This window comes from Osmerus eperlanus, chromosome 19 (assembly GCF_963692335.1).
Source record: "Osmerus eperlanus chromosome 19, fOsmEpe2.1, whole genome shotgun sequence".
Classification (NCBI taxonomy): Eukaryota; Metazoa; Chordata; class Actinopteri; order Osmeriformes; family Osmeridae; genus Osmerus; species Osmerus eperlanus.
Window position 1 is genome coordinate 3,216,123 of NC_085036.1, and position 19,468 is coordinate 3,235,590.

General features: G+C 41.5%; 1 protein-coding gene across 2 annotated transcripts in view; it reads left to right on the plus strand.

Moving 5' to 3' along the window:
* Positions 1 to 19,468, plus strand: part of doc2b (double C2-like domains, beta) — a 262,373-nt gene that overhangs the window by 47,350 nt on the left and 195,555 nt on the right. For both annotated transcript variants that reach the window (XM_062485089.1, XM_062485090.1), the window contains exon 2: positions 18,546 to 18,625. In XM_062485089.1, the coding sequence (XP_062341073.1) occupies positions 18,546 to 18,625 (80 nt within the window). The remainder of the gene's footprint in view (positions 1 to 18,545; positions 18,626 to 19,468) is intronic.

Sequence of the window (19,468 nt, forward strand, 5' to 3'; positions counted from 1 at the left end):
ATTTAGCTTGCACCTAACATATTTGAGTGTGCTAACATTAGCAATAATGTCAGCTAGTTCGAGGTGTATGCATAGGCTAACCATAAAATTAGCAGCACATTTCCCGTATTTTAACAATGATTAAACATGGACTTACCTGAAAGTGATGCACGGGCATCTTTTCGCAGTTTCTTTCTCTTTCTTATTTCTGCCCCTGACTCCTGTTGTCTTTTTGAGGCCATTTTCGAAAAGTTGACCCTACTGTCAAAGTTCGTCAGGCCACTGAGATAGGAAAGGGCAGCCACGGCGAGCTTGGGAAGTTGATTGTGTATTTGTTTAGAGCTTGTTTTGAACTTTTTTTGAGCAATTAAATATATCTCTTGCCCAGCTAACACAGTTACGTTGCCCTTACGTTACCGCAACGTCACTCCATGTTTGTGTGATGTGTAGCCTAACTCCAGCTAATCATAAACAAGGCAGCATTTCCATGTAACATTGTCATTTTATTTCAAACAAAGTGCCAAACAGTGAATTAAAATCTTCTGCCAGTCCCCGGTACAGGTCCTGTCTGTTGGCCCTGACAATGAAGCACAAAATAAGTTAGTGTTCTATCAACATAATTGCACGTGTAAAAAGGCGCTATACAAGTCATAAAAAAAATCACATCTAAAATAATATACATCATCAAAAAAAGATGTGATTCTAGATTTTTGTCACATAGCCATGTGAAAGGTTTGATATGGAAGCTGCAATCATGATTCATTCACCTGGCTTGTTTTGAATGGGCTGCCGGGGTGTGTTTGAGTGTCTCCTCTATGAGGAGCTCCACAGCTTTCTCTCCCAGTCCCGTCTTCCACTTCATCACAGCGTCTGGAATTAGAAGTCATGAACTTATTGTCAGCACCAATGTGAACGTTGAACACTGCGTATAAGCCATAGTTCATGGCATCTCCAAACACTTACCACTCTCTTTTGCAACTCCAGCACCTTAAGGCACTCCTCAAGGTCTTGGAGTTCAGCCTGTGTTTGGGCCACCTGTACCTCTTCAGTGTGTCTGCCCTGTAGTCGCCTGAATAGGAGAGCCTCTCGCTGGTTCTCCTCCAATGTCTCCATCTTCCGGAGCAAAACCTGTAATGTGTCTGTCATTAAAGACAAGTAAAACAAGTTTACAAGAGTTAGCATGATTGGCATACACTGTGGTTCTTCTAGATTAGCTGTAACAATGATGTAAATAACAAATGTTACCTTGAATGGTTGTATACAAAGCATATATTTTTTTGAGTGTCTTATATTTGCACTTGCCTGGCTGCCAGCTGTTTTCCTGGGCCCCCAATTGGTTCACCTCCACCAGACCAGAGTAGACATCTAGGGGTATGGAATCTGGTGATGCAAAAGTTTTAAGTCATGCTTTTGCTTCAAAACAGCCTTTAGGTTGCCATGGCTCATACAATTATTGTCACTGTTTTAAACGGTCATTCATTACTTTACCATCATTTCCCAGGGACACAGTGCTAGGCCATGTGACGGTGGTAGGATAATCTGTACAGAAATGAAAATGGAATGTAGTTTATGTACATAGTTATAGCATATTGATATTAAAGGAGTAGCATTGCACATATGTGATCGTTCGTAAGCAGGGCCCCACATCGTAGCGTCGCACGTGTGATTCTGAACATTCCAACCGACTGTTTTCCGATAGACAAAAACTATATGACAAACGCTATAGTAAGGCTTCAAAATTTACAATTAGTAGGCTAACAAGTAACACTAGCAGGTGGTAGCATTGCTACGAGTATTATGCTAGGTTGCTAGGTAACGGAAGCTAATTAAAGCTACCTAGCTGCCGTTTTGGAAAAATAACTGGTGGAAGCGTAGGAAATATTTAGAACTCACGCATCTAAAGATTAAAACGAATAAACTTATCCAAAAACAGATGGCATGTACAAATTGGAAAAATTAGTGACATGATACTTTTATAGACGCCATTGCTGTGCATGCCATGGCCGACTGATTAAAACGTGATCAGCCACGCTAGCTCCACAGTCTTTGAAAATTCCGGGCTAAATAAACTATTTTGGGACAAGGTTTTTTAACAGTTCTGAACGTTTATTTTCACTGATTCTTTTGTGGGTGATTTGTGAGACGATAAACTTTGATAACATTTTCAGTATTTCAACATAACTTTCTGGAGGGTTTAACCTCTACTGTACTGTAGCTAGCGAAATCCTAACGTAAACAATGTGAATCTGATAGCACATAAACAGGCTAAATGGCCTAAATTTCAAACATATACGTATTAGCATGCCCCATCCAATTTCTGAAAATATGTTTATATATTTAAACTATTTCTGTAAAGAAACTCACCTTTGAAGTAGCTAATTTCCAGTTGAAATCCAATGCGTACAAGACGGTGTTGAACCCCTGCAAAATCTCTTCTGAAACCCCAGTTTCAGCGATGCGTTGAAATGGGCATGCGCAAAGTTGTTGCTCAGGGGCAGACTGAGGGGCAGGTTTGCTAAGGAAGAATTGTAATATTCTGTGATGACTTGTCTTTGGAAATGAAACTCTTAAGAGTCGCTTACCTTTTGGTCACATTTAACAATTTTGTATCACAAAAATTATTGGAGCACAAATTTGCATTGTGTGTCATACAGCTTTGGTGTGCTATACAAATAATGTTTGCTTAATCATGTTACACATCACACATTGATTGCTTTTGTACATGTTTATAGTAAAGAATGAAAGACTAAATTATATTCCAAATTCAGTCTTTTATTTATTAAAGCTATGTTTCTGCATATGAGAAAATTGATGACCAATGACATGCTGGGGCTGAGCTGCACATGAATCAGAACTGAGAGCAGTCCAGTGTGATCTCTCCATCTCTGGATAAACCACTATATTGCACTGGAGATCCGTTGTCTTGCGACCAAAGAGCAACTTAACCGCAACTTAACCCATGGTACCAAAATGAATGTATCCAGCCGACCAAGGTACAACGTCACGGCAACGTTGTCCACGGGACCAAAAAATAACGTAACCAGCCGACCAAGGTACGACGTCGCGGCAACGTTGTCCACGGGTCTAAAAATAAGGTAACCAGCCGACCAAGGTACGACGTTGGGGCAACGTTGTCCATGGGACCAAAAAATAACGTAACCAGCCGACCAAGGTACAACGTCGCGGCAACGTTGCCCACGGGTCTAAAAATAACGTAACCAGCCGACCAAGGTACGACGTCGCGGCAACGTTGTCCATGGGACCAAAAAATAACGTAACCAGCCGACCAAGGTACGACGTCGCGGTAACGTTGCCCACGGGTCTAAAAATAACGTAACCAGCCGACCAAGGTACGACGTCGCGGCAACGTTGTCCAGGGGACCAAAAAATAACGTAACCAGCCGACCAAGGTACGACGTCGCGGCAACGTTGTCCACGTGTCTAAAAATAACGTAACCAGCCGACCAAGGTACGACGTTGTGGCAACGTTGTCCATGGGACCAACTGGCAACATTCCCTTTATAACGTTGCTACGACGTTGCCAGAAGGTAACGTCGCGGGTTACCAACTAAGCACTTACTGGCAACGTTGCCGCAACGTCATGTGTTAGCTGGGTGTTCTGCCTGTTTTGTGATATACATGCCTAAAAGGTGCCTAATATTTATATACTGATATAATATCGGCATTATAATTATTAGTACTATGATGATATTTGAGTTGGCAATTTTTTGGTGCCCCCTCAGGACTTGGTGCCCTACGCACAGCGCGTAGTGCGCGTTATGGGAGCGGCGGTACTGGGGGGCATAGAACAGCACCCGGGCCATTTTCAGCCCAACCAATGTTACATACCCTATTCAGAGACCTTAAGGGACAGTGTGAAATACCCCAAAAACAGAATCACCCCTTTAATAAAAAAAAAAGCAGTGACGTGGATTTACTCATTTATGTAGTTATAGACTTAAGAATCAGTGTAGCATGTACAGCCTCAATGTAATCCTTCTCTCCCCTCTGATCTTTCTCCAATCCAACTACCTATTGAGAAGAAAGCTCAAGAGAGATATGCTATCAAAAGGGCCAAATTAGTGGATTGTCAAAGATGAATCAATGAAAATCAAATCTAGTGGAAAGGTCAGCGGGGGACCTTTATAGATAATCCTGTAATGATGCCATTTCTGAGACAGGCCTTGTTCTTGTTGGAGAAATCTTTTTGTAATTTGAAATGCATGAAAGGTCTCAGTCAACACGCACTGTAGAAATTTAATTAATCATTTTGTGCATGTTACATGCTGCTGCTAAAGTAATTACTAATTTGAATGAGGGCAGGGGTTTGCATGTGGATCTATAGTCTTTTGGGACAGTGCACTGTACTCTCTACACTATCATCCCTACAAACCCAAATGTTCCGCCATTATGAGGCTGCACAACAACTGATATAGGCAGAACCTGCTTTCCATGTTCCATGTCTTGCTAAGCCCCTGGGCAGTCTTGTGATTTTGGTTATTGATACATGACATTAATTAAACAGCTATTTGCAGACTGTTGAAATGCCTTAACTGATCCAGAATGGGTCATAAAGGTTTTATTAACATGAGACAAGTAATGCTGCATCGCATTCATATCGTATGATTTGGCTCCCATGGTGCTGAACAGTTTGGCCTTTTTGGATTCAACCCCGCTAAAGCTCCTGGGTCAGGTTTAATCCCAATTTGCCGTTGCTACAATGTTCATATCCAGACATGGCCTTTCCCTCTTTGAGACTTTACAGCCTTGGCATTTCATCTTACATAATATTAAAGCCTGCTGGCATGTCCATCTGGATGACTAACAGCTCGGCACCAGTGACAACAAATGTGGTCGTCCATTACTTTCTTTCTTTCTCATTCTCTGATGGAACACAATGGGAAACTAGAGAGGGTACATTGGGGAAATTGTGGGGTGTGCTTGCGTCGGTTGCAGATGGGTGCGTTTTTTAAACTTAAATTGTACAAGTCATATATGGGTAATTCAAATAAGCATGCATACTTATTATGTATGGATGAAAAAGTATACATTTGTTGCTGCTCACTTACATTTCTAAAATAATAAGAGTGTATAATGAAACTACTGTTAGCCCTGCATGTTTTCAGATGTTTATCTGCTCCAAATGACTGGGTCGTCAAAACATAACCTGTCACTATAAGGTCAGTCATTAAGTGATGGGAAGTTCGGATCATTTTACTGACTCGGTGCTTTGAATCTCGTTCAGTAAAATGAACGGGGGGAAAGAAGGAAAGAACGAATTGTTCACCTCCCGACCGTGTCTTCGGATCAATGTTTCGTTCTTCTGCCAATCGAGTCTTTGGATCAATGATTTGTTCATCTGCCGACCGTGTGTTTGGGTACGAGTCTTTGGATCATTTTTCACGTGACCTGCATAGGCTCAGTACTGGTAGCTAGAGGAAACAAATGATTAGTTCATTTCCCGACTGGGTCTTCGGGTACGAGTCTTTGGATCATTTTTCATGTGACCTGCATAGGCTCAGAAGAGGGAACAGAAAGGATTTGTTTACCTCATTCACTTTCGCGTGACTGCTAGGTTTAGTATAGTAAGACGTGAATGAGATTTGTTCACAAGTGATAAATACAGGTTTTGTTATTTAGACTTTTTTTTTAATCTCGGCCACGAGAAAATGAACGAATCACTGTCTAAGACTACTCGTTACTCCCGAGTCATACGAATGATTCGTTGATGAACTAATGAACGATACATCACAGTGTTTCCTCTAGGATTTTTTTTTTGCAGTGGGGGCAGGTCTGTCCGACCGCCCCCCCCCACCCCAATAGCTAATGTAATATTGCAATTTTTTTTGTCCTATTTCCCCTCAAGAAATAAAGTTAGGCTACTTAATGACACCTTACTGTCATTAAGTATGTTCTAAATGCTGCCAATTAATACTTGAGCCTAGCCTATCGATTAAGGGGCCACTCGGAAGCATGTACGCTGTCTGCTTCATTTGATCTTGATAGGCTAAGCATTCTGTAGCTAATAATAACAATATACCCACTATTTATTAATTAAAACGACTTAAGCATAATAATGCACCTAAAATACAAACGTGAGCAAGGGCAGCAATCGCTATCGAATCGACATGTGCAATTTCGCTAGCAGGGGAAGAATAGCCTACAACGAAAATCACCAGTTAACTTAATTTAAATTAGCAAGAACTATAGACTAATACAATAACAGCCTTAAATTGACTGACAAAATAAGTTATACGACTTAGCTCTACAGTTCTCAAGGACGCACACACGCAATCTCAACTGCGCTGTGAAGCGCGTGTCCGTGCAATCCTCCGATACGCTTTCTAACAATCACTGCTGATAGACAGCCTAAAATTTTGTACAGCCCTATTTCTGATACCGTGGCGGCAGAAATTTAGCCGTGGCGGGCCGCCACGGAAAAATCAACATAGCGGAAACACTGCATCACTACAGTCACTGCTGCTGTTGGTTGCCAAACTTCACTCAAGCCCCCACCCCTCGCCCCTCGGCTTGAAGCAACGGCCCCGGTGGATGTAGGTGGTATTGCATTTCGTGTTTGACTTCCGACTCTTCCGGTCGTTTTAATTCTATTAACTCCAGTCAACATTTACAAAACTATCTCCCCCAATAATTTTTGTTCGATTCTCGAACCTGGCTCATACTACTAGCTTTTTCATAGAATAATTTTTCCTGATTTTTGCTAAGTTTGAAACCAACCCGAAATGGGTAAACTAGCACCCCATTTATTTGCTTACGTCAATAAAAGTTGCCTGCAAATGTGCTCGCGGATACTAACGGCACGAGCACAAAAGTTCACATTGGCCGATAGCCGATTTACCTGGAGCTGAAAGAAATGGCTTGAGTTGCCTGCCCTGTTGTAGCAAGTTTAGCAAATGGTTGTCACACATACATGAAATGTTGTTAATATAGTTTATTCCCGTTATTTAAAAATAGATTTGATTTTTCTTAAACGTTCATGACACGATGGCAAATATTATATTATGTTAAGCGTGAGCATAGATTGTTGACATGTCTATCTGGAGCAAAGACGAAGATTAATACTACTTTAACTGATAACCACAATAGGAAATGATATATATATATTTAAATAATATTAGTCTTGCCTTCAGAAGCTTTTGTTAAACACACTCATTATTATTTTTTTGATCGTGTCAAAGCCAGACTGCTTTTGTGGGACAATGAAGGTCCTCAGTGACTCTGTTTCACCCCCACTTATATCTGATGGAAACGTCTTGTATATAGTTCTGTTAATATGCCCCTTTCAAAGGCACGTTCAATAAAGTAGATTATATTTTAGACACACTTCTCAATTTATTACATTATTACCAAGTAGATTAGATCACGTTATATCCATTAATAGGCGTTTGGTTTTGTAGGTTGAACATATAAAACACAGGCCACATTTCTACACTGATGTTAAATTGAAGGCAGTGTGAATTCGTGGCATTTCGTTTGAATATAAAGTTGACAGTAAGCTATGGTAGGTCTGCATTATGGAAGATTTCTGTTACAAAAATAACTATTAAGCTTTCTTTGCCTGGCGAGAACAACGACGGAGCTAAGTGTTCATGTTAACAGTTTATTTAATCCGATACAATGCGTTGGAAATCATACTCAAATCACGAAGAAAAAAAACATGTGATGAGCTCATCTAGAATAGCCCTATATTTAACCCTATAGCTTATTTCAAAAAAACAAGTGAAAGGAATACTATACAGTGACAGCATACATTTCCGTAAAGTTTGCATCATGTCTCTGATTCTTATCGGACTTGTACCCCATTCTGCCACTGCAATGCCCTCACACGCTCGCAACCATATAAATCTATGCTCGCGACTGGTTGTCACAAAGTATGACGTGTACAGCTAGTTGCAAGTGTGCACGAGGTCTCGGAGCTAGGGAAAAAAAGAGCCACTGTTTAAAGCTAGACCGGAAGAGTCGGAAGTGGAAAGATGGCGCGGTCCAGTTTCGTACTCTCGCTTGCCTCACTGCGCCACTGAGCACTTTTCATAGAAATGAATGGGGACGCCATCTTGGAAGACAAAAGTTGCTTCCTCTAGTTATATTAACTCTATGACTTCACTGAGGGGATTGTTTGAATGCGCCGGAAATGTTTCTATATGTATATTTGAGTCCACACATTCGTAGATATAGCCCTATGTTTCAACTATATGGAAACGGATGATGTCGAACGGAATAAATGAGCGAAAACGAGACACAATTTCACCTCATCTGTCTCTCTAACTAGTGCTAACTAGTGCTAGCTAGTGCTAGCTAGTGCTAGCTAGTGCTAGCTAGTGCTAGCTAGTGCTAGCTAGTGCTAACTAGTGCTAACTAGTGCTAGATAGATAGAGCGCAGCCTGGGCATGTTAAGACGTTTTCACAAACAGATTGACATAAAGTTTAGGCTGTGGCATTGAAAACAGCGACGCACCACAGAAGCTTGAGTTTAAATACATTATTTAATTACATTTACATTTAGCAGACGCTCTTATCCAGAGCGACTTACAGTAAGTACAGGGACATTCCCCCCGAAGCAAGTGGGGTGAAGTGCCTTGCCCAAGGACACAACGTCATTTGGCACGGCCGGGAATCGAACTGGCAACCTTCAGATTACTAGCCCGACTCCCTCACCACTCAGCCATCTGACTCCCTCATTTAATGTGACATTACTTACTGTACATGGAAGTCTTGAATTTCTTAAATGTATGATGCTGCTAGTACACCACAGCATGCACGTCGTATCTATGCATCATTGCTAATGTGTGCTGACGTTGTGAGCTGACGTTGTGACGTTAGGCTAACACTGAGGTCCCTTGGTGCACACAAGGCACTTTTTGCCACAAAAACGTTGTAAGCTCCTAAACCGTGCAACGGAACGTAAATAAAAATACAAGCAACGCAATCGCTATCAAGACAAACCTTTTGACATAGACATTGTCTATGTAGTCCAAATATTGAGGGATCCTTAGGGGTGGGAAAATAAACAATAGAGAATAATAAATATATATGAGCGAGAACAATGGCAAGCACAACCAATTATTGGGTTGTGAGTATTTCAATCCCATGGGACATAATAGAAATATGGTTATGGGAATTATGGTTTGTACACAGGCCAATGAATGTAATTTTGTTTTAATGGCATCAAATTAAATAACATCAACGTTGATTGAGCTCTCTAAGCTCCTCGTGGTTTTTTCAGTTCGGTGATTTGCGTCATGAAAGTTACCCGAATAGTTGCCAGCAGGAAAGAAGGGGGGGGGACTGGTGTCTCTCTCTCTCAAGCTGGTGCTGTTACCTCCCTCGAGTTGAATCAAAGGCTGATGTTGTTCTTTGTTTTTTAACAGACATTTATTGGACACGATTCTTCAACAGGTCTTGTACATGCTAACTTGTAGCTTTTAATACCCCAACAATGCCGTCAGAACTAAGAAAGGAAATACATAAAACTTAAATTAACCCTCTAAACGGTGTTTTACACAGAATAAACCAAATGTACTACATACAAAACTAATAAATAAAGTGCACATTCAACACAGTCACGTAACTTACACACGTTCACATAGAGCAAAGCAATTAACAAGACAAAACACATACCTCATTGGCCTCTCTGACTCAAAAGGAATGCACTTGGAGGGTTACAACTTCTTCTTCTTCTTAAAATAAAAGACAACTTCTTTGCACTTCTTATATGGGTAACTCCCACAGACATGCCACCAGCACAGCACCTCATGTGGCTCTTCTGATTGTAGTGCACCGGTAAAATTATCCTGACAGCAACAATTAAATAATTCCCAAGCGGAAAGAAAAATAGGTTCCCCCTTTTCTATGGTTTTAGCTAAATAATAGCAAATGAATTGACATGTATTAACAGAAAATATATTACTTATTTCTTCAAATGATTAAGCTGAACATTTAACAATTTATTGAACTTTTAACCCAAATGCATATTATGAACTGAAATATTCTCTCATAAATAAATCTCTAAATATGAGAGTTGCCTCTGACTGCAGCTACAGGTGCCAAAAAGCTTTAATTTTTATTTTGCCAGCCTATAAGTGAGATAGAGGAAGCTCTATCCTGTCCGATTGAACACTGCTGGTGAAACTCATCAGTGTGGACAATTATAATTCCTTCTCGTCTCAAACAAACTGTACCAGGGCCAGGATTTTGTATTATTGAAATTTTCATGGTTACTGTCTATCCTCACAGCCAGCTTTGTAATTGCAGCAATGGAGATTTTCTGTTTGCAACTGGCCTGGGGGCTTTTATTTGTGAATTTCTTTTACACTGCAGAAATTGAGCAGATTAGCCAAGTTTTAAAATGTTTTGGCTCTCTCCTCAGTGTTTTCTATCGGGTTGAAAATATGTTTGTGGGGGTTTACGTAAGAGATTATGCCCGACGAGGTGTAGCCTACAATATTATACAATAATGGACTCCGCTGCGCGTCGAACGGTTCACGCCTCTGCATTGTCCATTATTGTATTATATTGTACACCTCATCGGGTGTGCCGTGGGTGTACCATGGTCACTTGCCACCAATTTATTTTTCCAAACATTAATTTACGTTTTCATGCATTTTGCAATAGAAATTTAAAGTTTTTCAATGTTAGCCAACTCTGATATGTCTAGTCCGTTCAGCTCATAGTCATAGAACCAACACTGGCTTTCCTTTGGCTGAGCCATTAGCCAGAGAGCTAACGTTATGCTAGCAAGATTCAAAGGCAATACCATTGTGTACGGTTGACAAATAGTAAATATAATTTGACTATGTTTGACAAGAGGACTATCTATCTAACCAGCGATGTCACTGTTCCAAAATCAATATCAATATTTTTATGAACAAAGTAGGCCTAGCCTATCGGCCATAGTCTAGGCTACTACTGTCGCCGGCTGCAGCCTGTAGCGAGTTGAATAGCAAATGGATGTGAGATGATCGCGTCAATGTTGACATATTCTCCAAATAGTAAATATAATTTGACACTGTCTAATAACAAGACGAGCCATGTCGTTGTCCCCAAATCAATATTAAGATTTTCCCGAACGAAATAATCGGCCATGTGTAGTCCAGGGGCGTGGCCAGATTTTTTTTTTTGGGTGGGCCTAGAAAAATATGAATAGGCATCTTTACAGTTTTTTTTTTGCGATTTTCACAAATGTTTGCATTTTTCTGAGATATTTTCTTTGTTGGGTAGGACTTAAAAAAAATTGGGTAGACGTGTGCCTACCCGTGTCTACGCCTCTGGTGTAGCCTAAAGGACTGTGTCGTGTTGGCTGGCGGGCACAGCCTGGCTGAAGTGACTAGCAAGATGAATAGCGAATGGGATTTGAGATGAGCGGTTATGTGACACTGACACAATTTTAGCTTGTTAAAGTGTTTCAATAAATTGTAAACGGAGGCTTTGACTGCATCCCTGTTGCTATGGTTCCTTTTTAGACCCAGGCTCATACTATGCAGCCAGCCCAATAATTTAGAACTGGGAACAGACAGTTTTACTGGAACTACTTAGTAGTGATGTGTCGTTCATGAACGATTCGTTCATTTTGAACGAATCCTTACAAGGACTTGGGAGTAACTAGTCTTCTCAAAGAGTGATTCGTTCATTTTTTCATGGCCGCGCATCGGGACTGTTGCATAGGCAGTGGCGGATTTAGCAAATTGGGAGCCCAAGGCGAAGGTATGTATGGGGCCCCCCCATCCGATCTTTAAAGGGGTGATTGATTGCAAAACCGATTTTACCTTGTCATAGTTTAAAAATTACAGTTTGGTGTGTAAAATAGACATACAGTGAACCTCAAAGTCCATTGAAACCTCTATCCTATCAAAATTTCACTTCTCACTACTATTTTGAAACTGAAACTTGCAAACGCTAGCTTTTGAAACAGTGCAACTTGTGATGTCACAAATTGCAGCATCAACTTTGTCACGCCCCAAAACTTACATTTACCCGCCCTCTGGTTTTCTGGTCCAGGAACATAAACGGAGGTCGCGTAGATCTCCGACACTTTTTTAGCTAGCTGCACGCTGCTCTGTACTTCCACAGGAATTACAAATAAGAAAGTTAATAAGTTTTCAAGATATTGAAAATGGAGCGCCGTAAATGCAGTGTTCCAGGCTGTACCGGGAATCCTGACACTTTTCACCATCTTCCCAAAGAACAAGACACTAGACAGGCATGGCTGATGTTTATCTATGGGAATATCCCTATTTATTAACGCTGATTTGCAAGGAATGCAAGAACAGCTAAATAGCGAAAACACCTAGACTGTAGGCATGTAAACTAGTTTAGCTTGCTAACGCAAGGGCATAGGTAGAATGTGTGATGATTTAGCCTAGTTTATTGTAATCTATTGTAAGTAAGTAAGTAAGACTTTATTTATATATCACTTTTCATACAAGAATTGCAGCTCAAAGTGCTTTACATAAAATCAACAAAAACAATAATACAAGTGTTGATCTAAAACATATAACAAACTAGCCGCACTCTATCTGCGGTCTCTCGAATCCATCTTGGATCCAAGCTGCCACTTGCAGTTTCTGATACACAAACATGACAAGGGGGTAGACAGACAAGGTTGAGGGAGAAATTTCAGCATAACATGAGGAGAGAAAGGAGAAAAAAAGGCAACACCCAGACTATGCTCCTAGAGGAGTACAGTGTAGGAACAGGAAAAAAACACCTCAGCACATAAGCACATACATTTTACAACATTACAGAAACTCATGACTTGCAACGGGGATGGAGGTAAGCCAGCGCAACAAGCAGCCATCTGGTCCTGCAGCCATGATAGGCGCTGGTCACAGACCCGCCTGTCACACTGGGGGAACGAAGCAGGTGAAGGCGTTGGATGGGGGTGGGGGGGTGCGTGCATATCTGTTATATGTGAAAGTTAGTGTATGAGTAGGCCTGGGTTGTCGCCATCGCCTAGGCCACAATCAGACAGTTCTCAGTTCGCAGATTGTATTGCCATGGAGACAACCTTGATCAGGTCCCAGACAGAGACAGAAATCCTCAGGTGTCTGTTGGAAGGGGGTAGGGAATGCAAGAGTCTCTCTGGAGCGCTATTCAGGGGAGTTATTAAAGCAACGGTCTTGTCCAAGGCCTGTGCTGGTTAGGGTGCCGAAAGCAGATAAGATTGAGGTTGTTTGGTCGAGTGGCCGCATTCCAATTTGCACGTCTACTCCTTTTTCTACCGGTCTCCGTCGGTCCAATCATGTCGGCCAGCCTTAGGGGGCTTTTGACAGCTGTAGCCGTTTCCTTAATTTTTCGATTTACCAGGGCAGCGCCTAATCCAATCAGCAAAAGCCTGTAATCGTGGTTCCGAATAGGTAGATGTCTTCAATGTCCTCCACGGAAAGCACCGCTAGGCACACGACGCGTCCATCGAGTAGCCAGCTGCAAACGTCCCGTCAGGACAGTCAGGTTCCCCCAAACCCAAACTTCTCGTCGAGAAGATGGTGTCAATTGCATTAAGAGACCAGCGGATCAAATCCATGATTTTTAGTTCGGAGAGTGGTGCGGAGAGAGTCTCTCAGTATAGGACACAAGACTAGACAATACGATAGAAGATCCTTTTTCTGTTCTTCTCCTGTTCTTCTTTATGACTGTGTTTGAGTGCTGAGTGTTCCATCTGCTTTTGTCTCTGTCCCTTACTCTCCTCCTCCCTCTCTTCCTCCTCATGCCTTTTTTTTGTCTTTCTCTGGCCACGTTTACACAGCCAGGTATTTACAGAAACGAATATTTCTGCCCCTCCGTTTTCAAAAATAACGTCGTACACACAAGATCGTTTTCAAAAAGGTTTCTGTTTACATGAACCCGCATAAATACGCCCCCGAGCGCCATCATAACTGCCAAACCTGTAGGCTGCAGTGTAATGTGAAGGATAAAGCCATGCAAACCAATCAGAATTCTTAAAATCAACAACTACGAATAACACGATCGACTTCCTTTACCTTTCAGGCGCGAGGTTCATTTGTTTGAATGATTCACAAATAAATGTAACGCGATGCACAAATGTATTTCGTGATTCACAAATGTAACGCAATTCACAAATAAATGACCCCATTACATTACTACAAACAGGACGCTCACATGACGTGATGCATTTTTAGTCGCATACTGTGACGTTTGAGAACTTGTTTAACCTAGTGCACACGCAAACACAAAAACAGAGTTTTCAGAAATCTCCACTTTGGCCGGAGTTTTTAGAAATGATCGTTTTCCGTGATAAAACCTCAGTTTTCGTGTAAATGAAAGGCCAAACCACATGAAAATATATGCGTTTTTCCTCCGTGTAAACGAGGCCTCTGTCTTTCTCATCATGTTCATACCAATCTTACTATGCGAGCCTTGTCCTCAGAAAACTATGGAGTCTGTATCAACAGTTTCCACTATCTCATGTTCGATGGAAATGACAGCCAGGGATGACAGTCTATCTTGGGACATAGATGAGCGCAGATATGTTTTCAATCGTTTCAGTGTAGAGAAACTTCTCTCACCTGATGCAACTGTAACAGGAAGAGTAAGCAAGAGCCGCAGTGCTATGCTTAGATTTGGATAAAGACCTAAGAGATGTATGGTGCTTTTCATTATATCCAGTGCTCGAAGTGGGCCGGTACTCCTCTACATTTTACTCTTAAGCGTACCGGCACCTTTTCTTGCGTACCGGCACTTTTTCTTGCGTGCCGGTACGCTAGATTCGAAAAAGTTATCGAGACAGTATCAGCTGATGCCTAAAACAGAAACATTGGGTAGGCTACGAATCATGAGCTTCAAACTTGTTTAAATAAACACATACATTTATGTATGGCTGCGGGAACTAGGGGTGCTGAGGGTGCTGCAGCACCCCCTGACAGCACGAGAATTTAAAATGATATGACTTTAAAATCCACCACCGCGGAATAGCCCCGCAGTAGCGGACTGGCCATCGGGAACACCGGGAGAAGAATAACGATGGAAAACCAGGATAAGAAACGTAAGGGTGGGGCTGAAAAATAAAGAGAAAAAAAGACATCACTTTCACTAGACAAGGTTTTACCAATTAACCCTCGTGCTGCCTTCGTGTCACATGACCCAAAGGTTCATAACGAACCATCGTTGTGTTTACCCAATTTTACCATATACAAAAACAAATTAAAATAATTTTCTTTTAACCTTTGCAATGTGGGGGGTCTGAGACAGCCCAACGGTTAAAAGAAAATGCTTCACTTTGTCTTTGTATGCGGTAAATCTGTCGCAATACGACGGTGGGTCACAATGACTGATGGGTCAGAATGACCCGAAGATAACACAAGGGTTAAAAAACGGCTATTTTTATTTGACACAAAGCTCAAAAAACGATTTTGCGCTCAAATAAAGGCCAAAAAAGTTGGCCTTTAAGTATCGAACTCCCGAACTAGCATCACATCAAACACAGACTATGCATGCATTAGCAGGCAGCTGTGGTGGCGTATACGGGGGCCGGTTCTGGTGGGCTGGTCTGGTTAAAAGTCCAGGGCCTATTTTTACTCCCAGTCCGTCCCTGCCGCCCCGCAACATTAAGCCACCCTCCTGATAAAATATGTTCCCGAGGCTATGCATTTATGTTGTCAATAAATAAGCTAACAATAAATTGTTGTTGTACCAGCAATATCTCAAAGTTTTGTTTTTCACTGTAGAAATCTCAAATTTCATAATGATTTGACAATGCATTAGAGTACCGGCACCTTTTTTTCTCCACTTCAAGCACTGATTATATCAGTGGAGTAGAGAAATCCATACAACTTTAAAAAGTTCTCCATGTATGAGAATCTCTTTCTAGTCTTGACCAGGGCAGTATCAACTAAGTGTAAGAAGAACTCTCTTCTGAAATGTTCCTCTGCAGTTGAAGTAGTCTCCTCTGTGCCCTCATAGCCAAACTGCCTTTTTGTTCTTTTCTGCCGAACGTCTGGCCAGATCATCTCCATCTCAATCTTCTCTGCAATTTCCCTGGTGTCTATTTTGGTGGCATTGAATCCGTGCTCTCTGAAATCTTGGAGGAAGTCTATAACTGCAGAGATTTCCCTCTTCGTGCTCTCAATGCTCACTTTGGGGCCCTGTAGGAGAGTTAGTTGATAACTTGCAATACATTGTACCACACTACACAACTTACCATAAATGGCCATTTCTTCAGTCCCCAGCAGAGGCTTGAAGCACTGGATGCACACTCTGAATCACTCTTTTCTATGGCAAAGTCATAGCCCCCCCCCCCCACCCGTTGAAACGAACGAATGACTCGTAAAAAGATGTGTTCATTTAAAAAGAGCCAAACTTCCCATCACTACTACTTAGTAGGTGTACATTATCACATAACGGACACCCCTGCAGCCAATCACAATCGAGTCTTCACCCAGACCATGGTTTAGAGTAACTTGCCCTTTGGACAAATTCCTTCTGTCTGTTTTCATGGGCTCTCTTTTGTATTTGAAGTTGCAGGTGAAATAATGTGACCTGCTATAAATGTGGTTTGTAGTTGTGAAGTTATCCATCCCTCCCTATTCTGACTGTGGGTCTAACAAGTGCTAGTAGTGCAAAACTGTTCTGATCTAGTTCTTGAGATTCATTTCCCAAGCAGACAAATGCCTGAAATTGTGCTGGCTTGTTTTTGTTTGACATATAGACTAACATATTGAACCTTTCTGCTATTTTGGAAAATGACAGTGTTTTTAGTTTGAAACAGGACAAAGAGATAATAGGTTTCCTTGTGCCTTAAGGGCGTAGGTTTGCATAGGTACCATAGGGACTAGTCACGACCAAAGTTTGGGAAAGACACAATCGTCCCCACCAATATTTTGTTAATTTTCAAAAACAATATCTATTTGCAAAACTCATTCGTATTATTATCTATACTATGTTTGTCGCCGAGAAAAGTGAAAAATACATTTCCAAGTTAACCAATGCGCCCTCGAGCCTGCGAGACAATAGGTGCGTTCGACTGCGGCTGCATGAAACGACCGGCGAGAGTAGCCGCTTGCAGTCGGGGAGGAGTTGAAAACGGCTCTGTGAAGTCGGACATTCCAGCCTCGTGGTTTGCTGCGTTGACGTCAGTCATGGCCGATCAAGCGCTGTTTGCTTACTTTACTTTATTTATAATTAAACGTAGTCTTTCCGTTAATGAAGGGGAGGACTAAAACCCTTGCTTCAACACATTTTTAATTCAATTAAACTGTTTGGTCCGGATAATTACAAAACACGCGTCAAAGTTGTTGTGTGTGAGCCTGGCCAATCATGATATAGCTGTGTCGTCATTAGAACCCGTGCAGTTGCTCTTGAGAAAATGCGCTCGGCTACACAGCCGGCAGTTCTCGAATCGATCTCACGGTACTTTGATGGCTACGTCACAGTGACCTAGCCTCGGCGCTGTCTCAAGTCGGACAAAAAGTCTAACCAGTTTCAAGTCAGCCGCCTGCAGCCGGCTGCAGCGCTGCATGAAGTCAGTCCATGTCGAATGCACCTAATATGTAATTTAAGTTAATTGGCTGAAGTGGCAGAGTCAGAAACACTTTGTGAATCGTGACTTGCAGAAAGAGAGCTGGCAGTACGCCAGGAAATCATAAAGCCTCATATTAGTATTTTGTTTGGTCTCAGCATTGATATTTTTGCCCCTTTTGTGCTTTATAGATAGGAAAATGTCACCCAAAAAGCAGAGAGATATCATATATGATTTAATTGCTCAGAAGTCCAGTACAGATGATGTAGGCCTAGTACAGCTCCATAAAACCTGAACCAATTACCTACATGTATTAAAAAAAAATCGGAATAAACAAGTGTCCCTACCAAAGCTGAGACCAAACCTACGCCTTTGTTGTCAGTAGTTGAACAATGTTGTTTGTGCTAAGAAATGAGCCATTTCCCAACCTCAGTATCCTAAATTGCTTCCCTAGTTTTATTTTTCAGTTTACATTTTTATGTTTGACCATCAAAATAACGGTACAACACAATTTAGAAATGTATTTGTTTCAAGGTACAACATGTTACAAGGCAACCAAAGAGCAAGAAAATTGATGCTGATAGGATTGGGGTTAGGGTCTGTGAGGAGATACATTTGTGAGGCAATTTATCTAGGGGGGGAAAAACATAAGCATTGATCTCTGATTGCCTGGTCCCCCCAGCATCTCAATTGTATTAGAGATTTAAGTCACTCTTAAACTTCTAATACAAAGTCCTATAGAAGGCAACTTCTATTGGAAGTCTTCCCAGGGAGAGCTCCACCTATGATCTCTCTCTGCCGAGAGAAAATCATATTAAAAAAGACAGCAATGGGATGATAGGCTAACGATGGTGTGTTGCTTTGCTATTGGATAGATGTGACCATGCAGCTAATCTGAACATCTGATATCACGATTGACAGAAAGTAAATTATGAGTGAGCATGCGTGAGAGGATTGAAGGCAGGATAGTATGGGAAATATACAGGCCTTAGCAGGCACAAGTATGGTCTTCCTGACTGAAGTTTTGCCAGAGCTTCCTTTCTAGTACTCACATCTTGTTATTCTTGTCTCACAGCCACACTGGGAACCCTGGACTTCAGCCTGCTGTACGATCAAGAGAACAACGCCCTACACTGCACCATCAACAAAGCAAAGGTAAGGCAGAGCTTTCAGAGTTGGACTAATGCACTGGTGTTAGTTGACCAGGGAGTGGTGTAAGGAATGAAACAACCCGCATATGCACAGGTCAGTGTAGGAGGGAAAAAGTGTGGGAAGAGTGCAACAAAAGGTACCCCAACAACAAGAGAAAGTAAATAAAAAATGGGAATGTTGGAATGGGGGAAACAAATAGCAAGGACAATTGACAGGGAAGACAACTGGGTACAAACACGATGGGGTTGGCAATTTACGGGGAACTGGAGAAGGTAACGTGTGTGGTGCCAAATCAATTAAATACTTGAAGATTCAGGGTGATTCCAGGGGTGGAAGTAACAAATTACAATTACTCACGCTACTGTAATTACATTTACATTTATGCATTTAGCAGACACTTTTATCCAAAGCGACTTCCAAGAGAGAGCTTTATAAAAGAGCATAGGTCACTGATCATAACAACGAGATGGCCCCAAACATTGCGAGCACCCAAAACCTGAAGCATACATTGTGGAAAACCAAATAAGTACCAAAGGGAAGAACCATAAGAGCATGCAGTTAAACAAGTTACAATTGAACGACATGAAACTCAAAAAGTGCAAGAGTGTACCTGTAGAAAAAACAATCAACAGTAAAATATTTCACAGCGAGTACAAGAATTTGAAACCGTTACAACTAACCAACAAGAGCAACAAGTCTCTCAATCCGAGTCATTGTGATCCTGGAGGAAACTAATATCAGGTCCAGCCAAGCATTCCTAAGTGCCGTTGTACTCCCGGAAAAAGTGCGTCTTGAGCCTTTTCTTGAATTGTAATTAAGTAGTTTTTTTCAGGGTACTTCTTTGGG